A 27,506-nucleotide genomic window follows, 5' to 3' on the forward strand; every position below is an offset into this window, starting at 1 on the left:
CAAATATAGTTATATCAAAGCTGAAAAGAAAAACACCACAGTGGTCAGCTGTACAAAATCTGACACATTTTAATTAAATACTGCAAAACTCAGAAAAGTTAAGCAAACATGTTTTTGTTCTCAGTTGATTTAAGTTTCATACTGTTACACGGGACAAAGCATTTCTTTCGGTAGCTTCTCATTCAAACATCACACATTCTATGATAAAGTGCTTTACCGTTTTACTTCTCTGGCCGTCTATGGCACATACTACACTCCCTCGGTCATACTTCGCTGGAATATCTCTTGTTCTGTGCTGTTTCATGTTTCCATGAAATCTCAGGTTCTAAGATTGTGACTATGTTCAGAATAGCACACTTCTCTGACTGTTTTCTGCAATATATATATATATAGTTTGCCAAAATGTGCAGTATACGACCACTGCACCGACAATGCATTGTGCTTGCCCTTCTATTTCCAGAGAAACTAAGTAATACCAGATGCATTTTAATATATTTACAAATGTTAAAAAATATTTTTATTCATATTTCATATACATTCAACTTAAGACATTTTTACACAAACCTGAATTAAAAAAAAAAAATCCTAATTTTTGTTGTTGTTGGCATGAGTTCATTTCACAATTTAGCTTTGCAAACTGTCGCATACTGGTTTTAAATAAGCAGTGCAGAGTATTCCATTCTGAACATAGCCTCTTATAAGCATCTGATGAACTTGCAATGCCCTCTGGGAGATGTAGGCACTAGGGTAGTGCATGTGTGGACACCTGATAGAATGAGGCTGTTGTGTGTTCCAGGTCACCTGTACGTTGCCAGAATTTGAGGAGAGCCCCATACTGATCTCTTCTGCTGTACAGCGCCTCTCTGAGGCAGGAAGGAGATTGTCAGCTCTCAGTTAAGTGCATCTCTGTAGAAAGACCCTTTAAAGCCAAGATAGCATGCAGCAGTATTTAAAAAGGTCACAAACACCCTGTTTTGACATTTTGTTACAGAACATACATTCTGCAGATTGCAAATTGTAACCTGAAAACTGAGGGGTGAAATCACTTTAGCACACAGCTAGCAGACTTCACCACTGCACGCAGAATCCGAGAATTTATTCAGGTTCTACATGAGCTGGTTGGACACTGTGCCATGCACATTCAAAGTAAATCCTTATTATTATTTTTTGGGCAAACATAGCTTCTTTCTATGCAAATGAGGCTGCAGAATGTGCCAGATTGACTGTAGCATGTGGTCGGCGCACTTATTGTAGCCATTTATTGGCATCTATGGAAAGCAGGTAAACTGGATTTTATTTAAAAGGGATTTGAAAGGCAGTATTTCATCAAATGATGATGGTGATCATTAAAATCGGGTTTATATCCAGAGATTAAGCATTTTCACTTGATTCAGATGAATGGATTGCCGTGGTGAAGCGATGCTGCAAAATGTTTAGGCTTAAAATGTAAGATTTATGTATTTTAAGTGCATTAAAATTTCCATTCATTTAGGTTACAGAGTTTTAACATAAACTAATAAATGTAACGTGATGCATATTTGTCAGACATACATAATCATGAAGAGAAACAAAAATCATTGCATGGTTTATTATTTGCATCTATTTGATTTTATTTAAATAAGTATATTATTAAAATGCATTTATTCAAATTACTTAGAATCAGCATAAACCGGTTTATTGCATTTATTCAGTCAAAATGTATGGTTAATAAGGTTAAAATATGGCTAGTTTTGGAACAAGCAATGATGCAGTTAGTTCAAATGTATGAGACTGAAAGAAATTGGATTTATTGATGATAAATATATAAACCTGGTTATGTCTTTAAAACAGTCAGTTTATTAGTGCTATTACAATTTATGATTCTTTTATGCATGACTGACAAATGTGCATCCCAAATTAAGTTAAAATCGTAATCAAATAAATGGAAATTTTATATGCAATTCAAATATATAAATCTCTCATTTAGACCTTCAGTTACAGTTAGGGATGTACAATATTTTGGTTCCATATTAGGTATCTGCCGATATTGATTTTTTTTTTTTTTTTTAATAATCAATACTAGACATTTATTTGTGCAGCTCATTTTCTGCATTTTTATATTTCATTTTCTTAAACTTCTGTAAAAAATACTAATAATTTGATATCACTGTTAAGTGTAATAATTTTTCATACTGTACATTATGAATGTTGTGACACCTAAAATTCACTAAATTCAGTTTTTAGTGTTTTATTTTTAATGCATTATTACAATTATTATAACAATATAGAATTTATTATTTATATCCATTTATCGGTTATCGGTTATAACATACGATTATAATTAGACAATAATTATCGCATTTCATTATCGGACAGAATTTTATTTTAGTTGCATCCCAGTGTACAATCCCAGCAAAGTATTACAAATTGAGGTCGCGGCCATTCACACGGGACCCAGTCTGGATGTGTCTTAAAACGCAGCTCTCGTGGAACGAATCTCTGAAGATATAAAGCAATGGCGAGGACAACACTTAAAAAAATATCGAAGACGGACTGCAAAAGTACATCCTAAATGAACGGCCCTAAGGTCTGCTGCAAACTAAGAAACCATTGCAAGCAAAATAGCTTATTGCAAAAATTTTGGTGGTGCTACTGTACTTGCATGAACAAAGCATAGCGTGAAAACTGACGCCATCAGAGGGCGCTGTTCATTCTGAATGAATTCACCCTGAATGTTTCCAAGGGCTCAGGCTCAATCGTAAGGGATTGTGTCCACCGAAGCATTCATCTATAATGGGATTGTTGGTTATTTTATGTCAGTTTTCATGATTTAGTCGAGCGTTGGCATAAGTCAGATCTCAGTGTTAAGCTGGTTACACATTCGTGGGGCTAAACAGGATATGACAAAGGCCACTGGAAAATCTCATCTACCCACTTACACACAGAGGTGTAGTGTTGTGAAAAGCAAGGGTTGAGTTTAGAGATTGTAATTCTTATTAAATACAGTAATTACTCAAAATACTAAAGTAACTCAAGTCCGTTTGTGATGTTTCCACTGTTGACTTTCCACGGGATGAGGAAAATCTGCCAATCCTGCCAGCCTTTCAGAGCCGTGACCATCAAGTTTGAGACATATCTGTTTATGGTGTTCATTTAAAGTCCCGCATCCACCCAATCAAATCAAATTTCTTGTTGGATATTTGAGGCCACAGAAAGAGCCGTGATTGTTAGGCTTCTTGCATCTCCTCTTGAAAACAGCCAATCGCGCGGCGGCGCAGGCTGCCACGCACATAAACAGGACACACTTGAGTGTTCACATGAATGACTGAGATTCAGGTCTTGCTGCTTTGTGTGACGGGCACTTTAACTCCTTTCTGTCCTGTAGCTGTTAAAAGACAGAGAAAGAGAAGATATTTAATGGTGAACAGCAAGCAAATTAAAGTTTTCAGTATTTTGCAGACAACTAAAACAAGACTTTGATAGGCTGAGAACCAGCTTTCAAAATTTACTCAGTGTATAGGAATATTAACTCTAAAATAGGCAGAAGCAGAAATGTTTGAATAAATCCATCAAGAAAATAAATTTAATGACAGCCAACTTTATATGTTTATGGTTTTCAAAAACAAATTGGCTTAAAAAAAAAAAAAACTTAGTTACATTAAAGTTGTTGCATTACATTAAATCTAAAATGTTACCATTACCTTTACCATTTAAAATTTTACAGCATTAGTGAAGATGTTTTTTTTTTCATTTTAATTTTTAAAGCTTTAATTGTGGCTCATCCAGTCAGATTGACGTATTTTGGATCTTTTGTTTTTAACTTGTTATTAGCTTTGCACAGACCTGTCATTCATTTGTTGTGAATAATCATATTTTTTGGTTTGTGTTCATCAAGCTACACATAATAAAAATAGAAAATCATTTCATTATGTATCTTTTTTTTTTTGTATTAGATGATTAAAAACAGGTTATGGTTATCTAGCATATGAAGAAAAATGCAGCTGATTATACCTTAACTCAAAACTGCATACTTATATAAATTATATTTTTGTACACACTACCATTCAAAAGTTTGTAGTTGGTAAGATTGTTTAATGTTTTTGAAGGAAGCCCCTTGTGTTCACCAAGTCTGCATGTATTATTTAATTATTATGGTCACAAATTAAAATAACTTTGTTAAAAAAATATTTAAAAATGTCATTTATTCCTATGATGGCAAAGCTGAATTTTCAGCCACTACAAACTTTAAAAAAAAAATTTTTTTATCAATGTTAAATTGTGCAGCATTATAAATGTATTTACTGTTACTTTTGGAGAGAAAAACTAACAAAAAACAGATAAAAATAAATACTGTCAGTCAAAAGTTTTTGAACAGTAAGATTTTTAATGTTTTTTGTTTTTTTTTAAGAATTCTCTTCTGCTCACCAAGCCTGCATTTATTTGATCCAAAATACAGCAAAAATATTAGTAAATAATAGATATAAAGTTACAGTGATATAAGATTTTGGTTGACTATTTTGGTTTGGCTGCTTAGTCCGATCTGAGTTTGATTCAACCCCTCACAGGTCTGTTTTCATATTGTACTAGCTTGCTGTGGTCCGCAATACTCTTCCATCATCAACATGAGTACAACAATGTCTATCTGTATTATCACCAACCAAACACACTGAACTCTTAAGTCAAACTGAAAACATGTAGTGAGAAAACAGCCTAAGCCTCAAGTTTCGTTTAAGAGGTACGAAACTCACCCAGTCTGTACTTCTCCTTAGCTTCAGCCCGCTCTTTTGCATCAAAGTACCAAACAGTGATGGCGTAGCTGTGGGAAGAGAAAGATTCATTCAATCAGACAGTCTGATGACCGTGAATTGATCTGATTAACTCAAGGCAGAGGTTTAGGAACTGTGATATGGAGTCTGAGTCATGTGGATCATTGTTAGTATAAAGCACAGAAAGGGTTAACGCTAGTAAAGTGACTTGTTTATTCCTGGCTCTCTCCTACCGGCACGAGCGCACAAACTGAAGCGGCGGCCACTTGCAAGCAGGAAGCACGTACTTCCTGCGCCCCACCTCGCCCCCCAGCTGCGATGGGGGCTGATACACCATGACCCTCATCCTAAATGTAGAATGCAATGTAAAACGTAAACGACAAGAGCTTCTTTTGATTGTTTACTAGGAAGGGATGAGCCAAAAATACAGCGTTTAATTTGTTTCATCAAACTCATTTCAACACAGAGCGTCTTCCTGAGGAAGAGCAGCTGCAGGTGCGGCAGTTAAAGAGCAGGATCAAATCAATCCGTAGTGTTTGTAGCGGTGCGAGAACAATGGCGGTGGACGAGGTCAGACGAGTGCACGCGTGTGTGTGTGTGTGTGTGTGTGTGTGTTTGGATAGATCACAGTCCATGAGATGAGAAGTTTACGAGAGCTGTAGGACTGCGGTATTTACCACATGACATTTTACAGCCTGAAATGACCTTTCCCTTTCATAAAAAGGTCAAATTATCTGATATTTTAAGAGACTTATTGGCCTGGACACACAGTCATGGGTCCTCTCTATGATATCATTTTTCTGGTTTTTCTACAAGTTTCTGCATTTGGTCACACCACATGACTGAGATCTGACAGAATGCTTAAAATAATAATAATAATAATAATAATAAAGGATTATGCTGAGTTTTTATTATTAGGAATTTCATTATTTTAATAAAACCTTTTCCATTATGATATAAGGATAGTTGTACCACCCTGACATTATTACTCAGTTCTCCAAAATAAATAATAATTAATTTTACATCATAAATTAAAAATATGATAAATCACAGAAGAGATGACCATTATTAATCATTTTAAGTATAAATATTAGATGGAAAACTTAAAACATAAATGACTGGCAACTAACGGAAAACATTACTAAAACCAAAACTGAAATAAAAATAAATTAAACTAAATGAAATAATAAATATAGATGGATATAGATAGGCAGAAAGACAGTTGTACCACCCTGAAATGTTTTATTAATCCCACAAAATATGAATTTTAATTCATAAAAAATATGGTAATCACAGAAGATGTGTGTTCAAGTCATTGTACCACTGTTGTTATCATTAACTAAAACAAAAAACATTATTTGTTATATAATCATTAATCATTTTTAAATATAAATATTAGATGAAAAACTTAAATGAAAATTGGCAACTAACTGAAAAAAAAGTACTAAAATTACTAAAAATAAAACTGAAGAAAAAATAAATTAAACTAAATAGAAATATTAAAATGTAGATGGATATAGATAGACAGAAAGACAATTGCACCACCCTGACATTTTTTACTTAATTCCCTAAAAATATGATACGATAATTCGTAAATTAAAATTATGATAGTCAAAGAAGAGGTCTGTTCAAGTTATAAAATGATATAAAAAAAAAAAAAAAAAAAATTATATATATATATATATATATATATATATATATATATATATAAAGGCAACTAACTAAAAAGTTTAAGTACTAAAAATATTAAAACTGAACACAAAATAATAAAATAAACCTAATAAAAATATCCCCCAAAATACAAGCACATTGCACAATTACTAAAACTGTAAATATAAAAGTAAAAGTTAATTCATAATATTAATACATATATTTAAATATAAAATGTATTAATAAATACAGTGCATAAATAATACTTGAATAACAATGCGTTGTACGTATGAATTGCATTTTAGAATTGCATTTGGCTCTTTGTGTGTGACTGTGTAACTGTGAACAGTATGTTTCCTCACCGAGTGGCAAAAGCTGGTTTCACCTCATGTGGGTTCCGGCGATCTGACCAGAAAATGAGCAGACGGTCAAACAGAGGCTCGATGTTGGCTACAACATTACGACCCTCGGGGAAGATCTGCAATAAACCTCCATGAACCTGGATAAACAGATCAAAACCAAATAGCAGAAATCGATTAGAGAAGACTCCCCTCCTGACTAATCAGCTAACAGTATACGCAGGGTCACAGCATACCTTCGCATCCCAGTTCTTGTTCAGATAGTAGATGCAGGTTATGCAGCGTCCGTCGCCGTTAGGATTGTCCACATGTCGCACGTATCCTGTTCCGTTTCCAGGGTAACACGCAACCATGGCCTGGTCGTACAGAAGAGAGGGGGTTAAAGAAACATAAGGTTTTCAGATCATTAACAATTAAATAAAGACATTTTGTGACATTGCTAAACACTGCAGGAACACCTACTCACATTTAAAGTAATAACTGTACCGAAACAAGGGTTTTAAAGGGTTAGTTCACCCCAAAATTAAGTTCACCTCAGCCATTTTGGAGAGTACCCAAGAACGTAATCTATGTAATCAGAGTTGTTTACGTTCGGGGGGGAAGTGCGCGCAAGAACATAATCGGCGTAATCAGCATTGTTTACGCTTTGGGTAAAGCGTGCGTATGCGTTGTGATACTCTCCAAATGGCGAAAGACAGTAACTCGGCGGAGAAGAATTGTTGAATAAAGTCGTTTTATTTTTTCTCATAGCTTTGCAAAATTGAAGTTGAGCCACTGATATCACATGGACTGTTTTACCGATGGTTTTATTACGTCTCTGGACCTGAGAACATTACAGTTGCGTTTCTGTCTATGGAGTGCCAGAGAGCTCTCAGATTTCATCAAAAATATCTTCATTTGTGTTCCGAAGATGAACGAAGGTCTTACGGGTTTGGAACGACATGAGGGTGAGTAAATTATAGTAAATTTATAGTATAGTTTATAGTATTTAAAGTATAGTAAATTTAAGTATCGACCTGGTACCGATGTCCAGGACTGTTTGACAACACTAAGTTCTTCATTATTTTAATCTTCTGGCCCTTTAAGAGATTTACCACTCGCTTCGCTTTGGTGTCAGGATGATTAGGGCCCTATGATCTCCACGATGCAGAAAGCGCGAATGGAATTGTGGAATCCAGTCATAAAACTGAATTAACTGTATAAAGCGGAATGTGACGGAATTTGTCAAACTTTGGATAAATTAATCAAAAGTAGGTCATTACTTTTAAATCAAATCGCGATATGGACTAGTATCTGTTAAGCACAAAAACACTATTTAAACATAAACTGCATGTTCTGTGTGTCTCTGTATAAATGAATGGCGCAGACGCGTGGTTTCGTTTACTACACACACACTGAAGCACACGTGACGCTCGCGGTGATTTCAGCGTCTGTTGTCTCACTAAATGAGGACATAAATACATGAACATCTCCAGAACTGCTCTGAGTCACTTCATGAGCATTTTACCGTTTGATTGGAGTAAAAATACAGTCATATATATATATATACCATAATTTAAAGGTATTCACGGCAACCCGTCAAAATAAAAGTTTGGTTTAACTTGAAGGCATTGAGCCAGAAATACATTACTATTGTTCAATAGAATGTACATACTAATACTACTACTAATAAATTTATTACAACTTTATTTTACTTTTTTAAAGTAATAATTACACAACATTTCTTCCGTGTTTTAATTTTAATGTTTGCAAAAAAATAAAGTTTGTTTAATTTTCAATAAGATAAATGAAATTGCTTAATGCCTTCATTTGATAACCAGAAAAATTTAAATACACCACACAGAGGAAAATAAAAACATTTCATAAGGCTATTTCAAGTATAAATTTGAATAAATTAAGTTGTTTTTATGCATTCAAATAATTAGACATGCTAAAACACAGAATATGGTTACAATAAAATATATGGTGAGAAAAAATAAAATAGGGCCCTTAACATGTAATTTTTGATAAACTTATAATAAATTGATGTGAAATTGTAAGTTTCATCATTTTAATTAATTAGACATGCTTTTTTGATTGATAAAATTTATTTTAACCATTCCAAAGGAGTCCAGAAAAATTAAACGTAAAAAATAGAATTTGAAAAAAAAAAAAAAGGAATTTTGGAAAAAATAAAACTGATTTCTTAGGGCTCTAAACAGTGAAGCTTTTCTGTGGCACCTGTCAAAGGTCACATGCTCATGCTTCAGAATAGCAGGTGCTGTATGGTACAGTATGTCTGCGCAGAGCGACCACACAAGCCGTCCATCATCATACAGTGCTGTTTATGACCACATGTCTGTGTCTGTGTCTCATCGAGATCCTGGCCTAATACTTTAACTCATCAGGGTGGTGAATGAAATAAGATACACAAGCTTCTTTCATAACAGACACGTGACACAACTTAAAACAAACAGTTCTATCAGGGTCAGTGATTAACACTGCTGTTTTTGTGTCAAGAGCTATTACTTTTTACATTTTTATTGAATTAAAAACAAAAGTTAGTAGTTAGTAGCAAACAAAAGTAAAATGTAAATTTTTTCGGTTAAACTATCCCTTAAATTTTTGGGCAAAACTGAAAAAAGCTCATTTTAAAGTATTAATAACAGAATAATTTTCTAGAATTTTGGTGATTATACTTAGATCTTCTTAAATGGGCATGAATTTAATCTCCAATCATTGTTTTTTTTAATATTGCAAATGATTAAAAAAAAAAAACAAAAAAAAACAGTATTATAATGGCAATAAATAAATAAACTGTTTTACTGTCAAATGTTATAAAAAATAAATAAATATATAAAATATTCGTTACAATAAAAGTGTCCAAAAATTATTGTAAAAATGAAAATTAAACAATTACAAATTCTTAAGATGTGTACACCCATAAAATTATTTTACTTAATATATTAATGATTACACCACTTAACATTTTGTCATTAATTTAAAAATGTTGTTGAATGATTTTCATACATTCCATTTTTATTTACACCACTGTTCAAAAGTATTTTTTTGCAATGAAGAAATTTTTTGAGCAGCAAATCAGCATATTAGAATGATTTCTGAAGGATCATGTAATTTTTTATTTATTTTTTGAAAGAGTTTAGCTTAGTTTGTTTGGTCATATGTTTTGCATGGTGCGGTAGTTAGTTTACATGCTCTGACGTGTTAAGCTGTGGTGCTCATACGGGCATCATCAGTTCAAATTTGGCTCGTACCATTTCCAGATCCCCACCCCCAATCACTTCCTATCTTCTTTTGACTGTTTGGAAAAAAGGGCCAACAAACCACCAACAGCATATGGCTTGGCTTCTGTAGAGCTGAGTTTTGGCACAGTTTCAGCTCTGGCTGATATGAGGCATTCCTGGGCTGGATGATGGTGGAGATGTTAAAGGGGTCTGTTTCGGCAGGAATGCGAGTCATCAGGGTGCTCTGTTAGCTGTGGCTCTGTGATATGGTCAGTACTTTATCAAGCCCCTGAGAGAATCTCCCCTAACCCTTATCTCAGCCTTTATCACTGGAGCACAGCATAGTGGTAATGTGTCACATGGGTTAAACGGCAGTACGTGGACAGACAGCGGCACGTTCAGTCCACCTCTCTTTCACAGCCAGCATGCACTCCGGCAAAAGGTCTGTTTGAAGATCAACAAAAGTGATTGTGCACTATTTTCTTAAAGGGATAGTTCCTCCAAAATGAATAGTCTGTCATTATTTACTCACTCATGTCATTCCAAACCTGTTTGGAACACAAAAGAAGATATTTTGAAGAATGTTGGAAACCACAGTTTTGGTGACCAATGACATGGGGAAATAAACACTCTAAATTTATTCGTTTATGTTCCATGTCAAACAGTTGTGGAGTAAATTATAACAGGAATTTTCATTTTTGTGGAAATGATCTCTTTAATTTTTGGGCAAAATTGAAAAAGCTCATTTTAAACTATTAATTAAAATGATGTTATAGGTTCTAGTATTTTTGGTGATTATACTTAAATCTTCTTAAATTTACAATTGAAAACAACACAGAAAATGTCCAAGAATTTGTAAAATATTTCTATTGTTATATATATATATATATATATATATATATATATATATATATATATATATATATATATATATACTGTCGCTTTCTACATACTGACACAAGGTTAGACTCAAATAAACAAACAAATAAATAAATAAATAAATAAAAATAAAGATATTAATGAATGAATTACATACTAGTGCTGTCAAATGATTAATCGCGAAATCACATCCAATATAAACGTTTTTTTAACATAATATATCTGTGTGTACTGTGTATATTTATTTAAACACACACACATACAATATATATTTTGAAAATATTTACATATATGTATTTATATCCATATAATTTATATTATATATAAATATATTTAATATAAACGTAACATTTTTCTTAAATATATACATGCATGGGTGTGTATTTATATATACATAATAAATAAACAGAGTACACACATACTATGTGAACAAAAACATTTATTTTGGATGCGATTAATCGTTTGACAGCACTATTACATACCCCAAATTGGTAACACTTTACAATAAGGCCAAATTTGTTAAAGTTAGTTAATGAGAAATACCATTTGTTACAGTATTTATTCATCTTTGGTAACGTTAGTTAAAATTCAACCGTTCATTGTTAGTTCATGTTAGCTGAGATGCATTAAATAATGTTAAAACTTTTTGATTTTAATTATGTATTAGTAAATGTTGGAGAAAATGAAATAATATTAACAGATGCAACTTTTGATTTTAAGAACAATTAACTAAAATTAACCATTAATAAATGCTTTAGAAGTATTCTTCATGTTAACTGCTGTATTTAACTAATATTAACAAATGGTTAAAAAATCATTCTTACGGCATGCTGATAAGCAAATGTGTTGCTTACTCATCAGGATACACATTTCTAAATATGTTTCTAAATCTGATGACCACAGATAGCAGTCTGGAGCTGCTTTGACTGGATTTTTTCTTGGCTTCTCTCAACAGAGTAGAGGACATGACCTCCACTGGCAGACTGAAGGGTTTCACAGGAAGCCAACTATGACACCCAAACTGAACAAACACTGCGCGACTGAGCAGAAAAATGCTCAATTATCCAATTAGAAAGAACAAAAATGAAAGTGGGTTCCAAAGTGGAAACACACACACACACACAACTAAATGCCCCAAAACACTACATCACTGTCATCGATGTCCCACTGCATTGTGCACTTATCTTTACAGCCAATATTCAAACACACTCGCCTAAAACGTCTGTCTCTCAAGTATTTAGTTTTGAGAAATCTGATTCATTCTTGTCAAACGGTTCACGTAATTCAAAACCCACATTGCACAATGCCCACCTGAGGGTCAAGTTTAAAGACAAGATAATCCATGATAAATAGACTTTTAAATAAAAGGTGATGCTGTGTCATTAATGAGCTGTTTGATATTCTTTGGTTGTTTCATGGTTAACACGCAACAGTTCCTTAAAACAATATTGTTTTGATCATGCAAGATCCTTTCAAGCCTTGATAGTCAGGTAGATATTGAGCACAGCTTGTGCTGAGATAAAAGAGTGTAAACCTGATGATGAGAGCACAGAGGATAAGTAGGACATAAGGGTTAGATAAGGACACACACACACACACACACACACACACACACACGAGCTGCAACATCAGGACTACAACAACAAATTCAGAGAACAAGAAAAGTGGAATTTCATTTTGAACTAATTGACATTTACATGCACATTGTTATCAGATTAATTAAAAAAAGTTAATTAAAAAAGAATGTGCAATGTTCCTGTGTAAACCATGTGATCAGCCTATTCTTTAACATGAGACTTTAACATTTTCTGCTATTTTCTTTAATACTAAAAAATAAATAATGCATCATTTATGTCTCTCACTTATGAAGCTTGCTTGTATTGTTCCACAGAAATTAAAAAGTGAAAAAAAAAAAAAAAAAGGTTTTGTGAATGATTTAAATTATCCTCCAAAATGATCTGCTTAGTGTGCCTTTAATTAATAGCTCTTTGCATCTAATATTATCCAGAATGATTATTGTTTGCACATATGCAGAGTAAATTTTCAACCTTGTGAAAAAGCACACTTAATTGTATTGAATGTGCACTTTAAATCAAAAGTATGTTTTTTAAAAATAAATAAATAAATAAAAGCTGTACTTGTAGATAATAATTTGCAACATTGTTGCATATATGTAACTACTTACAAATGTATTTAAATACATGACATGCAAGTTTCAACAGAATTTAAGTATTTAGGAATTTAAATGACAAATGCAGTACACTTTAACCATATTTCAAAGACAATAGAAATAGTTATGAAATTACACGCAGAAGTGTTTATAGAACCTTTCATTTTATTGCAATATAACATGCAGTTATGATTCCTAAAATATTATGTTCAGTTTGCACTTAAGTATATTCTTTTAAAATAGATTATTTCTGTAAACTTGTGAAAAAGTAGTACACTTTAGTGTATTTTTAATAAGGGCAGTTTTGGTGGATATTCCAAGATGTTTACATGAACCAAAATTCTGATTAATACAGTCATACGCCAGTTGTCTTGTTCAGATTTCTTGAATTAGTCTGGTTATGGCCATTGGGTTATTGTGTTTATATGATGCTTACATAATCAAAATGGAAACCAATTATGATGCCATTTTTAGAAACCAGAACACTGGCTTCATCTGGAACCCATAATTTCCAAAATATTTCCATCTATGTCACTTGGTTGTGGTTGGAAATGTTGCAATACTGTCCAGTCAAAACTTTCTCCCATTCAGTTCCGCTGTACCACTTCACTGCAGAGGAAAAGACCGAGCTGAAGTGCTGATAAAATGCTGATACATGATTTCCTCTCTACACCTTTCTGCTATTGTATAACCTACTGTCTTTGTCCCTGCCAAAGACTAAGCATCTTAACAAAATTGAGAAATAATTCCATTGCTCAACATTTCATATTTAATTTTTGTATCTACAGTGTACCACAAGAGATTGGAAATAGTGTAACCATCTCATAAAGTCTCAAACATTGTTGCTGTGGAGCAATAATTCCACGTTGGCATTTTCAAGACCATTTTTTTAACCTCTAAGTCTTTGGTCTTTTAATTTACCTTTCCCAAAGACCCGCCCCCCTCACTGTTGCTCATCAAAATAAACATGAACGAACATCAGAAGGTATCTTGTTTCAACCGTGGAAAGATGTCAATGCACACCATTTTTCAAGTTCAAGTCCACCGACATTAATCTACTTTCCTGCCTGGTTTGGTTTTGTTTGTTTGTTGATTTGGCGTTATGATTGGTCAGATCGCCTGTCAATCAAACTCCTGGCAAAGGGTCTATTGAATCAAATAATGGAAATAAATACTCCATTATTACCAACAAAATTAAACCAACAGCATGTCTAACGTGATTTTTAAATTTCCTTAAAGGGGCAGGCCACCCAAAAATGAAAATTCTGTGATTATATACTCTCATGAAATTTCAAAACATTGAACAAAAAGCAGATATTTTGAGAAATATTTTAGAAGGATATTTTAGAAGTCAATTGTCACCAAAATGTATCAATATTTTCACAATATTTTATTTTGTATTCCACAGAAGAAAGTCATGTAGGTTTGAAACAACATGATTATAGGGACTAGAGCTGCAGCATTAATCATTAAAAGACTGCGATCTCGATTCAAACACCCACGTGATCTGATTTCTAAATGACAACGATTCTCCCTTTGAAAAGAGTCCTACCGGAACATTCAAATCTGTGTTCGCACTGCCGCTGACAGAGAGAGCAGTTACTATCTTTAGGAAAGAAACAGCTTCACAATCAATTTTTCAGCTACCCAGTATTATTTCAGTCTTACAGTCATTCATACCGAATCAAACAAGTGAGAAATTAATTTTTTCTTTGTCATTTATTTATTGAGAAAAATGATCCAGTGTTACATATCTGTGTGTTGCAAAAGTATGTGAATCTTTGCTTATCTGGTGTAACCCACTTTTGCTGCAGTAACTGAAGGTAAAGTTTCTTGTAAATGCTGATCAGTCCTGCACAATAACATGTAGGAGTTTTAGCCCATTCCTTAGTGCAGAACCACTTAAAGTCTGTGATGTTGGTGGGTTTCCTCCTATGAACTGCTTGCTTAGGTCTTTCCACAACATTTTAATTGGATTAAGGTCTGGACTTTGACTCAGCCATTCCAAAACATTAACTTTGTTCTTCTTTAACCATTTTTTAAAGAGAGACTCGTGTGCTTGGGGTTGTTGTTTTGCTGCATGACCCGCATTCTCTTGAGACTCTGTTCTTAAACAGATGTCCTGACGTTTTCCTTTAGAATTTGCTGGTATGATTCAGAATTCATTGCAGGGTGTCCTGGCTCAGATTCAGCAAAACAGGCCCAAGCCATGATACTACCACCACCATGTTTCACAGATGGGATAAGATTCTTAAGCTGGAATGCAGTGTGTCCTTTTCTTCGAACACAATAGCTTCTCATTTAAACCAATAAGTTCTATTTTGGTTTCATCCATCCATTAAACCTTTCTCCAACAGTCCTCTGGCTTGTCCACATGATCTTTAGCAAGCAATTTTCTTTTTGGAGAACAGTGGCTTTCTTCTTGCAGCTCTGCCATGCACACCATGGTTGCTCAGTGTTCTCCTGATGGTGAGCTCATGAACATTAACATTAGCCAATGTGAGAAAGGCCTTTAGCTGCTTAGAAGTTACCCTGGGAACTTTAACAACCTCGCAGACTATTACACGTTCTGCTTTGGAGTGATCTTTGTTGGTCGACCACTTCTTGAGAAGGTAACAGTGGTCTTGAATTTCCTCCATTTGTACACAATCTGTCTGACTGTGGATTTGTGGAGTCCAAACTCTTTAGAGATGGTTTTGTAACCTTCTCTAGCCTGATGAGCAACATCAACTTTTTTTCGAGATCCTCAGTAATCTCCTTTGTTCGTGACATGACTCACTTCCACAGACATGATCAGACTTTGATAGATACCTGTTCTTTGAATAAAACAGGTCACGTACTGACTGAAAACACCTCTGCACAGATGGACTCTAATTTCACCTTTAAATTAACTACTGATCCAAGAGATTCACATACTTTTGCCACTCACAGATATGCAATATTGGATAATTTTCTTGAATAAATAAATGACAAAAAAAAAAAAATTGTCTCATTTGTTTGATTGGGTTCTCTTTGTCTATTTTCAGGAAATATAGAAAATTCTAAAGGGTTCACAAACTTTCAAGCAGCACTGTAATATATATATATATATATATATATATATATGTTTATTAATTCATTCAAATTAATTAAACACTTTTAAATAGACTGCAGAAATTAATATTTTGTCACATTATTTTGTTTAAGACAAAATAAATTGTGATTCTCAGTTTATCTAGAATCATGCAGCTTCATAGGGGCCAACCATAGACTGTATAAAAAGATGAACGACGTGTCTCCACTTCCTTCCACTATAGAAAAGTGAAGCGAATACATCTCAGTATGGCTGCTGCCATCTTGAGCAAATTACGTCATTTGGAGCCTGAATCTGCGTAGTAGAGATTCGTTTGGAGCCAGAATCTGCACAGTAGTGTCGTGAGGTGGAGCCGCGGAATCAAACTCCCGCAGACCCAATCAACCATAACGACACGCCCCGTTTTTATAGCATCAAATTACTAGCTAAAATAAAGTCCCATTCGTTTACATGGAGAGGGTGGGGTTTATGACCTGTACTGCAGCCAGCCACCAGGGGGCGATCAAAGCGCCCGCAGCTTCACTTTTCAGGACATGTGAGACACACCCAGGACCAACTCTAAAGGTCATTGCACACGGAGTCCGAAATTTTCACGTGCGTTTTTACGTTTTTTCGTATTCCTCATCCTTTCCTATCAAAATGCTTGCTACGGATGCGAAAACACAGAAAATCGAACCTGATCCAAATTTTTTTTTATGACGGACAAAAGTTTCGGAGGCAGTGTGTAAACGTGATTGACACAACGTGAGGTCATATTTATTTTTTAATGTGCAAAAATTTAGGACATGCTTACTAGCATGTCTATTATTAACATATTGGCTGTTTATTAGTACTTATAAAGCACATATTCTGCATGATGCATATTAATAAGCAGCGAATTAGGAGTTTATTGAGACAAAAGTCGTATTTAATGGTTTGTTAATAGCGAGAATTGGACCTTAAAATAAAGTGTGATCGGAATTTCATTTTTGTGTAAACGATCCCTTTAAGAAAGAGAACTGTTAGCTCATACAATACTCACAACCACAATGCCAGGGTGAATGGTTTCTAAGGCACTCAGGTAGTTTTCAGCATGTGGCTGCTAGGATGTTCCGGGCGGTTACTTACTCATCCTGACAGTTTATTTTGCAATAATGTCTGGCTGAATTTTAAATTTCTAGAACAGTTTATCACTTACGGTAACATTTTTGCCTAAAGCTCCCATTAATTTCTGACTCTGACTTCATGCTATTAACTCATAAGTGGATGAATGCGAATAAAGCAATGCTGGTGGTGTTTTGTTTGGCTGGTGCTTCTTTCTGCGTGAGGCGTATGAAGTCTGCCATGTGGCTGGTGCAGCTCAACGCTGGTACTCGCTGTTCCCTTCTATTTATCCTTTCCCCCCTGCCACATCTTCCCAAAATCGAATGGTTTCTATGCATACGAGAACGAAACCAAGGTCTTTTTTCTGAAAGCATTGGATTAGAGAGAAAGGAAGCTGGGCATGGGCACCCACACTCATTCTCCTGCAGTATACAACGTGCTACGTGTCTTGTTTCCAGGGTAACGGCGAGAAATATTTTGGCCAGCTAAAAAGTAAGGGGTCTGATAAGGCTCGGGAGAGGAGACAGAGAACTAATGGGAGGGGTGATCAAGGACAATCAGCGCACTGGAGAGAAAACGAGGGAGTTACGCGGCCCCAGAGGAACAGAGACGTGAGACCAGAGCCATTCTGATGCAATAGGAAAAGCTGCAACCTTTTTGATGTGGCTTTATCACTCTCTGGGACAATTTAAATAGCCTTGCTTTAACCGGTTCAACATAATTCTATAATCAAGTAGTGCTATCAACACTCTAACATTACCTAAATTTTAGGGTTGCAACAACTAATTAATAATGAAAACTGTAGACTATTCAAATAAATAGCAACTCACTGATAACCATCAGCTCCTGATAAACACCCGACAATGCAAGTAAACTGTGTTTACATGCATGTTTTAAAATCACTTGGGTTTTATCTGGTTTTGATGTCAAAACCTAAACAAACATGTAGACAATGAATTAGCTGCTAGAATGAAGACTGTATTCAAGGTTTTGGGCCTAACATTTATTTGTGCCATTTTTGAACTTTACAAGATTAAAGATCAGGCATTTATGTGACCTTAAAGGATAAGTTCACTTCCAGAATGAAAATTTCATGATAATTTACTCACCCCCATGTCATCCAAGATGTTCATGTCTTTCTTTCTTCAGTTAAAACATTCCAAGATTTTTCTCCATACAGTGGAATTCAATGGGATCGGCGGGTTGAAGGTCTAAATTTTAGTTTCAATGCAACTTCAAAGGGCTCTACACAATCCCAGCTGAGGAATAAGGGTCTTATTCAATTCAAAAACAATTGGTCACTTTCTATTGATGATTTTCTTTCTATTCACGATTAGGTGAAAAACTTCAAAATCGTCCAACATCATTCTTTTACTTTTTTTTTTTGTAAAAGGTATGAGACTTTCTTTGCACGTTTGTAAACACTGGGTCGGTGGTTCCACCTACGTCATGTGTGCGTGATTATGTAATGTGTGAGGTTGAGCTAGTTGCGAGACAAACACTTGTGGTTAAAAAGTATATTATTTATTTATTTATTTATTTTAGAAAATTACCATTTGTTTCACTAGATAAGACCCTTATTCCTCGGCTAGGATAGAGCCCTTTGAAACTGCATTGAAACTGAAATTTAGACCTTCAACCCAGTGGCATTGGGGCATCCCCCCCCCCAAAAAATTGTAATATTAATTTAATAATAAAATGAATCTAATAATAATAATAATAAATTATAGGCCTTATAATAAGAAGAATGCAACAGGCCTACATTGATTGGAAATGCCAAATGCTCTTAATATTGCCAATATTTCATGCTTTTAACAATACCTCTCGCTATCATTGATACATGATAGTCGTCTTTAGATGCACTCCAGCACTCCAGGTTATCGTGGGGGGCCCCCAACACACGGCCCTCCCCCATAGTGTGTGCCCTGTGTGCGCCTGTCCACTACGCCACTGCTTCAACCCATTGGCTCCCATTGAAGTCCACTATACTGAGAAAAATCCTGGAATGTTTTCCTCAAAAACCTTAATTTCTTTTCAACTAAATAAAGAAAGACATGAACATCTTGGATGACATGGCGGTGAGTAAATTATCAAGACATTTTCATTCTGGAATTGAACCAATCCTTTACATTTTGTGAACACTCATTGATTACATGTGTCTGTGTTTGAGGTTTATACTGAAATTATAGGTTACACATTACTTGTACAAAATGTGCAATGTGTATTTACAGATTTTGTTTTATATACTTGTTTGAAAGAAAGCATTGGACAATATGTGAGATAACATGCTGGAAATAAGTTGGTTTATTTACACTACCGTTCAAAAGATTGGGGTCAGTGAGATTTTTGGAAATTATTTATTTTATTCAGCAAGGACACATGAATATGATCAGCAGTGACAATAAACGCATTTATAATATTGCAAAATAGTTCTATTTCAAATAAATGCCGTTTTAAACTTTCTATTAATGTAAGAATTCAAAAAAATGTATTGCAGTTTCCACAAAACAGCATATTAGAATGATGGGACCTATTTCAAAAACATTAAAAACTTTTGAATGGTAGTACATCTCATTTAATTTGTCTGATTTTACATTTTTCCATTTGTTTTCTGATCAAACAGATGGACATATTAATCAGATGAAACTGTTGAAGCAGTACTAAACTGCAGACCTTTATAAGATGTTTCTGTCATCGTCAATTCCACAAACCTTTTCATGAAAATGCATATTATTTGAAGGAGAACACTGGACACAGAACAACATGCTTTTGACAAAAAAAATACTGAAAAAGATTGGTTTCTCTTCGACCAAAAAAAACCAATCAATTATCAAAAGTTGCAAAACTACAAAATATCAAGCATGATGCATGATGTCTTTGTCAATCACTTGCAAAAGCATGTGAACACCGCTGTACTAGTGTTCCCATTTCAAGGTTTGAGGTATGAGATCTTTCCTTCAGGCATAAACGTATGACTGGACACACGTGTGAAGCTGCACATCAGCACTGGCTTCTTCTCAAACCTTTGATCATTTACACATGCAAACAGCAACTGATGTGACTGTAAGGTAAAAGCCACAATGAAAGGACAACACTTGAGAATAATGCAGTGCTTCCCTCACTGCAGATTAAAAAGTATTCACTGCAGATTAAAAAGTATTCACTGCAGATTAAGGCCGATGCGAGGACAGCGACTGCAGCATGACTGATTTGACCTACTGAACAGAAGACTCATGAGGAAGGAGAAAAGAGCCTCTCCTCCCTCAATCACTCTAATGAAAGAGCTGCAGTGAACACACTGACACCATGCTGAGATTCATAAAAAGGTCATCCAGATCAGGTTTCTGACAGCAACAGCAATGTGGACAGGCTGTGATTACAACAGGAATGCCCACATGGTCTGAGCTGCAGTCTGGCTTTGCATTCATAACACTACCGCAGCCATAAAAATGACTGTGCATTTAGATACAGAGTCTCTTATGCTCACTCTGCATTCACTCAATCAGAAATTCAGTAAAACAATAATATTGTAAAATATTATCATTTAAAATAACTGTTTTCTATTTTAATGTTTTAAAACATGTTTCCTGCAAAGTTGAATTTTCAGTATCATTAGCCCATTCGCCAGTGTCACATGATCCTACAGAAATCATTATTGGTGCTCAATCATTAATAATGGTAACAATAATACATTTTTCCCTGTTTATTTTCAATTACTTAAACATTTTTGCTGCTTAATATTTTGCGGGGTCACACTGAATCCGAAATGTTCGTATGCGTTTTTGGGTTTTTTTGTATTCGTCATCATTTCCTATCAAAATGCTTGCCACGGATGCGAAAACGCAGAAAATCGAATCGAACTTCATCTGAATTTTTTTAGGCAGTGTGTAAACGTGAGGTCGTATTTATTTTTTAACGTGTGAAAATTTCTGACTCAGTGTGCAATGACCTTTACCATGCATTTAATCGAAACTGAAATTTTTGTAACATTATAAATATCTTTACTGATCAATTTAATGCATACTTGTTGAATAAAATAAGGATTTTTTATTTATTGATTAAACCCCAAACCTTTGAATAGTAGTGTATCATGGTTTCTCCAAAAATATTAATCAGCACAATTGTTTTCAACATTATAATTCTAATAAACAGTGTTTCCTGAGAAGCAAATCAGCATATTAGAATGATTTCCGAAGGATTATGTGACTGAAGACTGGAGTAATGATGCTGGAAATTCAGCTTTGCATTACAGGAATAACTGATATTTTAAAATATATGCAAACAAGTTCTTTTAAATTTTAATAAAATTCCTTGATAATACTGTTTTATTCTTTTTTGCATTAAATAAATGCAGGCTTGGTGAGCATAAGAGACTTTGCATTAACAAAAATATTTAACAATCAAATGACTCTTTATGGACGATAGTGTACATAAAACACTATTCATAATAAGCATACTTGGAAAAAGCTGCTCTAGAACTGAGAATATGCATGTGTTCCTCTACCTAATTTATGTGTGGAAAATGCCACAGCATGATGATCACACACCACTGGACACTGGATTGACCTGCCAAGCTCAAATAACCAGACCTGCGTCATAGGGGCAGTTTCACTCTGACACACTTCAGCGCGCTAAGAGGGCCGATGCGGCACTCTGAGCACATACGGGTCGGTGATGTTCATTCACACTCACACACTAACTGAGCAATGTGTTTTCTCAACAGTTTGCGACGTCAGAGTCTCATTTACTTTCATATTTCAACCTGACAAAAAATGAAATTCTCATTTTCAGATCCAGGATTTGTTTTTACGATTTTCATCTGATAAGCTCTGATACGGTCTCACGCGCACAATGAGCATGCTGTATATACAAGCACGCACACACACCTTACACGCAAGCAATGCACTTTAGTGGCAGTAAGAATATGTTGTTTGAATATGGGCTGGAGATTGAGATTGACAGATGAGCCTTCAAAGCCAGAGAAACACTGATCTGGGATCAGATAAGACTGCATTTTTCAGGCTGGTAGTTGAGATCAGTGGAAACAGTGAGAAACACAGACATCAATATCTCGTCCGATACACCCAACCACAACTTCCTGAATGCAGTTTTGCACAGTGTGTGTGCCAGTTTTGACTTTCAAGTAATGGCTTAACTAGCGAGGAGACCGGGGAATGTTGTCACACATAGATGTTGCCTAGATCTCTGTAACTATAAAGGCGAGGTGACATTTGTGAATTTTCTTCCAAAAAAAAAATTGTCCACTGTCAAAAAATACACAAAGTACAGCTCACATAGATGTTATTTTCAGATCAAGCAGCTGTCTGTTGGTCAACGCAGTGAATCGGAGTGGAAAAATCAGCATGGGGAACTCCTTCACCCTTGAACAGATTTTCAGATACCATTGAATCCTATTGAAATGACTGGACTTTGACTGCTAAATTTGGTTATCAATGGTAAATTTGACTGCAACTTAAAGGTTTTAAGTGAAAAAATCTTTGCACCAGATGTTGAATATAAAAACAATAAAACCATGCAATTAGAGTAAGATTTTAGATGTAAAATGGATAGTTCACTCAAAAATGAAAATTCAATAATTTACTCACTGTCATGTGTTGAACAGAAAAGAAGACATTTTGAAGAATGTTTGTATCCACAATTGCCGGTAGCCACTGACTTCAATGCTATGGAAGTCAATGGCTACCAACATTCTTCAAAATATCTCCTTTTGTGTCCAACAGAGGACAGGAATTCATACAGGTTTAGAACAAATTGAGGGTGAGCAAATAAAAAAATAAAAAAAAACACCTTTTTTTGAGTGAACTATCCCTTTAACAAGGATGTTTTCAGTTTTTTTCAAAGGTGCATGTGAGGTCAAGGCAGGCATTTTAGATGTTAATTTTAAACTGCTGTTTGCTGACAACTTACCATATTTGTTTTGTAAATAAACTGTATCTTATTTTCATCTGCAATAATGGTCAACATTTTAAATAGCTTAATAGACTTTCTTTGTGCCTATACAGATATTTAGACTTTCACAGAATAAACCTACCCTGAGAAATGTTTACTGCAGTAAAAGTGTGACAGCCATCCCCAGTGTTATACAGCTCCAAAGTACCAAAAACAATATTCCACCCGAAAATTAAAATTTTGTCATCACTTACTCACCCTCACATCATTTCAAACCTGCATGACTTTCTTTATACTGCTACAAGACCTTTTTCTGAATATTCTGAAGCATGTTTGTAACCAAACAATTTGGTTACATCCATAGCTTTTCAAAAATCTCTTATGTTCCACAGAAGAAAGAAAGTCACAGTTTTGGAACGACGCGAGTTTAAATTTTAAGCACAGATATGCCACCTCACTCACCTTGGTGCGGCCGTTTATGGCATAATTCCCCAGCTGTCCATTGGCCGCACTGCGCATGATTGCCTCATCAATGTGAGCCATGAGGCTCCCGATGTTCTCGCAGCCCGGCTCGTTGCCTTCGACCCAGGCTATCTGGTCTCCACGGATGTTCTTAGATGGGATGTTTTTTTGACTGACCAACTGGCCGCCTTTGAACTTCCCACTGTGATTTAGAGTCTCCACTTCCTCCAGGACCTTACTGCCCAGTCGGTCGCCCAGGAAGCCATCTTTGACGCAAATGCCATAAAACTTCATGCAAGGAACTATGTACTGCTGAGCCATGTGCTCCGGAGAGCAACCTGCACTGGGGGCCACCATAGGCGGAGCAGAGCGCACCTCAGCCTGGTTCACTGCAACTTTGTGTCCATTGTGATGGACCCAACCGGGCGACGACACGGAGCCGCCACAGTTTTTGAGTTGGTGATTAGTTGCGAGGGGCGCAACAGCCCGTGTGCTTTTACTAGAGTCTGTTTTGGAGTCCAATTCAAGCCTTCTCCTTTTGCATTCAAGTGGAGGATAAGAATTGTCCGGTCCGTGGGACGTTTCCAAAGAACCGCCAGATCCAGACCCCGATGCGGGACAACCACCATGGGCCCCGAAGTCTCTGTTTTCCTCATCTTTTCTCCTCTGGTGCTGGAGTTGTCTGAATCGCACATCTCCACAAGGCTTCTTCAAAGGCCTGTCCAAAGTCCTGTCCCCATTTGCTGTGAGGCCCCCATTGGGGGTCTCCGCCAGTCCATTTAGATGTAAACACCCGTTTTGCGTCTGTGCAGGGACCTCGCCATAACTTTCTTCTGCTGTAGGTGAAGGGGACACCACTCCTCCACCGTTATACAAAGGCAAGCCGCTCTTGGACTCCTTCAGAAGCGTGATCCCGGGTCCAGATCTAGACGCATGTCCAGCCAGCAGCTCCTCTGCTGTGGTCGCGTTCAAACCCATTGTATTCACTGCGTGAGCATCACAACAGCCATTGGTGACTCTCTCTTGCGGGGAACAGATACTCTCGCGTCCGTGCGTTTTTAAAAGGTCCGTGTTTTCCAGTCTCTCCATGTCATGTCGTCTACTCCTGGATGCGCACGTAGCTCACGTCCAATCCTCATTTTCTGCAGAATCGGCTCTGCTCATGCCTGCCTGGCGGCGCTGTTATCACGAAGCTCCTCACTAAACTTTCACAGCACACCATAAATACACTCCTTTTATTAGTTGTTTATTACTGAATTAACTATTAGCTATTTTCCATGGCTGTTTATTTCCAGGGCACGGGTGTATGAGCGTCTAAAGACAGAGAGTAACATCGGTTAAATCACTTAAACATTAAAAGGCACGTTAACTAACGCACATTGTAAATCTGCCCAGTCATACTCTGTATAATTTTGAAAATGTCATATAGATAGATGAAATATAGTGTAATGAAACAATAAAAAATGTCATAAAATAAACTTTTGGTTGATAGTAGGCTACTGAAAGAAGCTACATTTATTTTCAGAACAAAGTCCAGACCTTCTTCGTAAACCTACTTACAAAACGACTTGTATGTATACTGAAAATGACAAATATTTGAAAAAAAAAATTATATATATATACATATATATTCATTCAATTCATTTGTGATAGACCTATGGATAAAATATTAATCAGATGTGTGCAATAAAATATATTTGTACGCCAAAAGATTTATACATAACGCTCTAATATATATATATATATATTTTTAAAAATTAACGATTTAAGTTAAATAAAATATAATTAAACCGGTTAAATGATCGGGCACCCAATCCATTAGTTTAACACATATTGCTTTAAATATGTAGGCTGTTTTTATACTATGCATCATGGTAAACTGGTAAATATATATTAATTGTCTTTTCATAAAGTTAAGACAAAATCTTAACTACGAAGATAGAAATTTTGCCGTATTTTGGCTTAGTATACTTACCTCTACCAGCAGCGATTATAAAGAATTTCCGGTGTTCTCTCGCCCATATCCAATACACGCTCATTTCAGCTGGTAAACAGAATTAAAACAACATTTTTCACAGACAACACTGTAATTTCTGTCCCTACAATCCTTGGTGAACAAAGAGTAAGTAGCCTACGCTTCGTATCTGATAAAACACTGTGCGGGTGGCAAAATTACGCATGCTACTATTGCCAAGCCCTGGGTCATTAATATTCATTAGCGATGCTCTTGAAGCGTCCAATCAAGAAGCCTAATTAATATTAAAGAGCGTAGTCTTTCCCATAGTAGGATTAGTAAACTCGCTTCCGGGTGTAACAGCGCGCTCCTCCCTCCCCTTCTCTCTCTCCATGAGCGGCTCTGTCACTTACACGTGCGCACATTCGCATCACGTGACCCTGAGCCCCACAATAACAACAGCGGCTCATAAAATTGTCACACAAAATGTAGACATGAGTATTATTTTATTTTATTTTATTTTTTATTATTATTTTTTTTAATCTATTCAACCATTTCGTTATGAAGGTCACATTAAAATCGTATTGGAAACTTTTTATCATGCCTTCATCATTTATTTTTGTTACTTTTATTTTGACATTTATGTATAGATTTTATAATAAATGGCAAACTATAAATAATAAATTATTTATATTTATAATCTACATAAATTATCTAAAAATAACCATCTATTTAATATAAACATCTATTTAATATAAAACAACTTTTTATTATTATTTTGTATTTATTATAACACACACACACACACACACACACAAATAAAATTCTCAAAGCATTTGAAGAGCTCATCTTTTTACCTGAAAAGCAGCCATTTGTAGGCTGTACTGAAACAACTCCCACACAAGCTATCAGCGCGTGCACACACACACACACACACACACACACACAGTCTTTTCTCATGTCCTTCTAAGTAACTAAATGACTCATTCTTCTCCATCCACCAGTTAGCTTAATAGTAATGCAATCTAGCTATGAGTCACTGACTTTTCTGGTAATGCAATACAGGTCATCACTTTCTAGAGTCTATGAAACATGACAACTCCAAGAACGACTATATAATATAATCAAATTTTATGAAGTTATTGGTCATATTGGTCAACAGTAAAGCACAGAATAAATAGAAAAGAGTTTGGAAACAATACATGAAGACTAATGTGAAGAAATTACTAAAATCCATATACAGACACAACAGTGGTACATTTTTAAATAATTCACAGTATAAACAAAAACCTGGACCAAATTTCCAAAATGTCCTGGTTTAGCTATAACCGTAGCTAAAAATGTAATAACTTTGTAAATAAACTACAGCATATGGGCATTTCCTGACATTTAAATTCAGTAAACCTTAAGTTAACTGCTTTTTATAGTGGTTTGGATAACTGCACTATAAAAAAATTTGACTGTAAATTCACAGTAAATTACTGGCTACTAGTTGCATTACTTTCACAGTAAATTACTGTAAAATAGTTACATTACTTTCACAGTAAGTTACTGTGATTTAGGAATTCACAGTAGTTTCCTATAACAGCTCCACCTACATTATTTTCATAGTAAAATTCCCGAATACGGTATTATACTGTGAAAATCACAGTAAAAGCCAAAGTGATAATAATGTAATTACTGTGAAATATTACAGTTGCATGCTGTGAAATCCCGGAAATTTTTTTACAGTGTGTCTTAATGCCTTTATTGGTTATGATTTAGTGTATTGGGTAAAGTATCTGTGTGTATAAATAAAATGTTTTCTTTTCATGTTTGTTCATGCTAATAACAGAAATGGCCATGGTAAAGGGAAAAGTTACGAGGGCAAGGACATTAATATCATTATTAGTGTATGGTTTGTGTGTCTGTTGTCTGACCCTTATCTTCATGCTGTTTTTATAGCAGGATAACACAGTAACCAACGCCAAGGTCATCGCTCTCTTGCAGCTGGGCTG

At 35.2% G+C, this 27,506-nt stretch overlaps 1 protein-coding gene across 1 annotated transcript; it reads right to left on the reverse strand.

The window, feature by feature from the left end:
• Nucleotides 1-44: 44 nt before the first annotated feature.
• On the reverse strand, nucleotides 45-25,755 carry egln2 (egl-9 family hypoxia-inducible factor 2). The gene is made up of 6 exons (XM_058799830.1): nucleotides 25,531-25,755; nucleotides 23,556-24,869; nucleotides 6,991-7,110; nucleotides 6,758-6,894; nucleotides 4,728-4,795; nucleotides 45-3,364 (listed from the first exon to the last, which is right to left on the reverse strand). Exons 2-6 carry the CDS (start codon nucleotides 24,642-24,644, stop codon nucleotides 3,312-3,314), a joined length of 1,467 nt encoding a protein of 488 aa, XP_058655813.1. The 5' UTR covers nucleotides 24,645-24,869; nucleotides 25,531-25,755; the 3' UTR covers nucleotides 45-3,311.
• Between the last annotated feature and the right edge of the window lie 1,751 nt (nucleotides 25,756-27,506).

The sequence above is a fragment of the Onychostoma macrolepis genome, chromosome 15 (assembly GCF_012432095.1).
Source record: "Onychostoma macrolepis isolate SWU-2019 chromosome 15, ASM1243209v1, whole genome shotgun sequence".
Classification (NCBI taxonomy): domain Eukaryota; kingdom Metazoa; phylum Chordata; class Actinopteri; order Cypriniformes; family Cyprinidae; genus Onychostoma; species Onychostoma macrolepis.

What these genes read in the sequence shown, in the direction of transcription:
- egln2 (XM_058799830.1), bottom strand. Translation starts at nt 24,644, where the DNA reads ATGGAGAGACTGGAAAACACGGACCTTTTAAAAACGCACGGACGCGAG. An exon ending in CCATAAACGGCCGCACCAAG is followed by an intron (nt 7,111 to 23,555) that starts GTGAGTGAGGTG and finishes CTGTACGACCAG; the next exon opens with GCCATGGTTGCGTGTTACCC. An exon ending in AAACCAGCTTTTGCCACTCG is followed by an intron (nt 4,796 to 6,757) that starts GTGAGGAAACAT and finishes CTCTTCCCACAG; the next exon opens with CTACGCCATCACTGTTTGGT.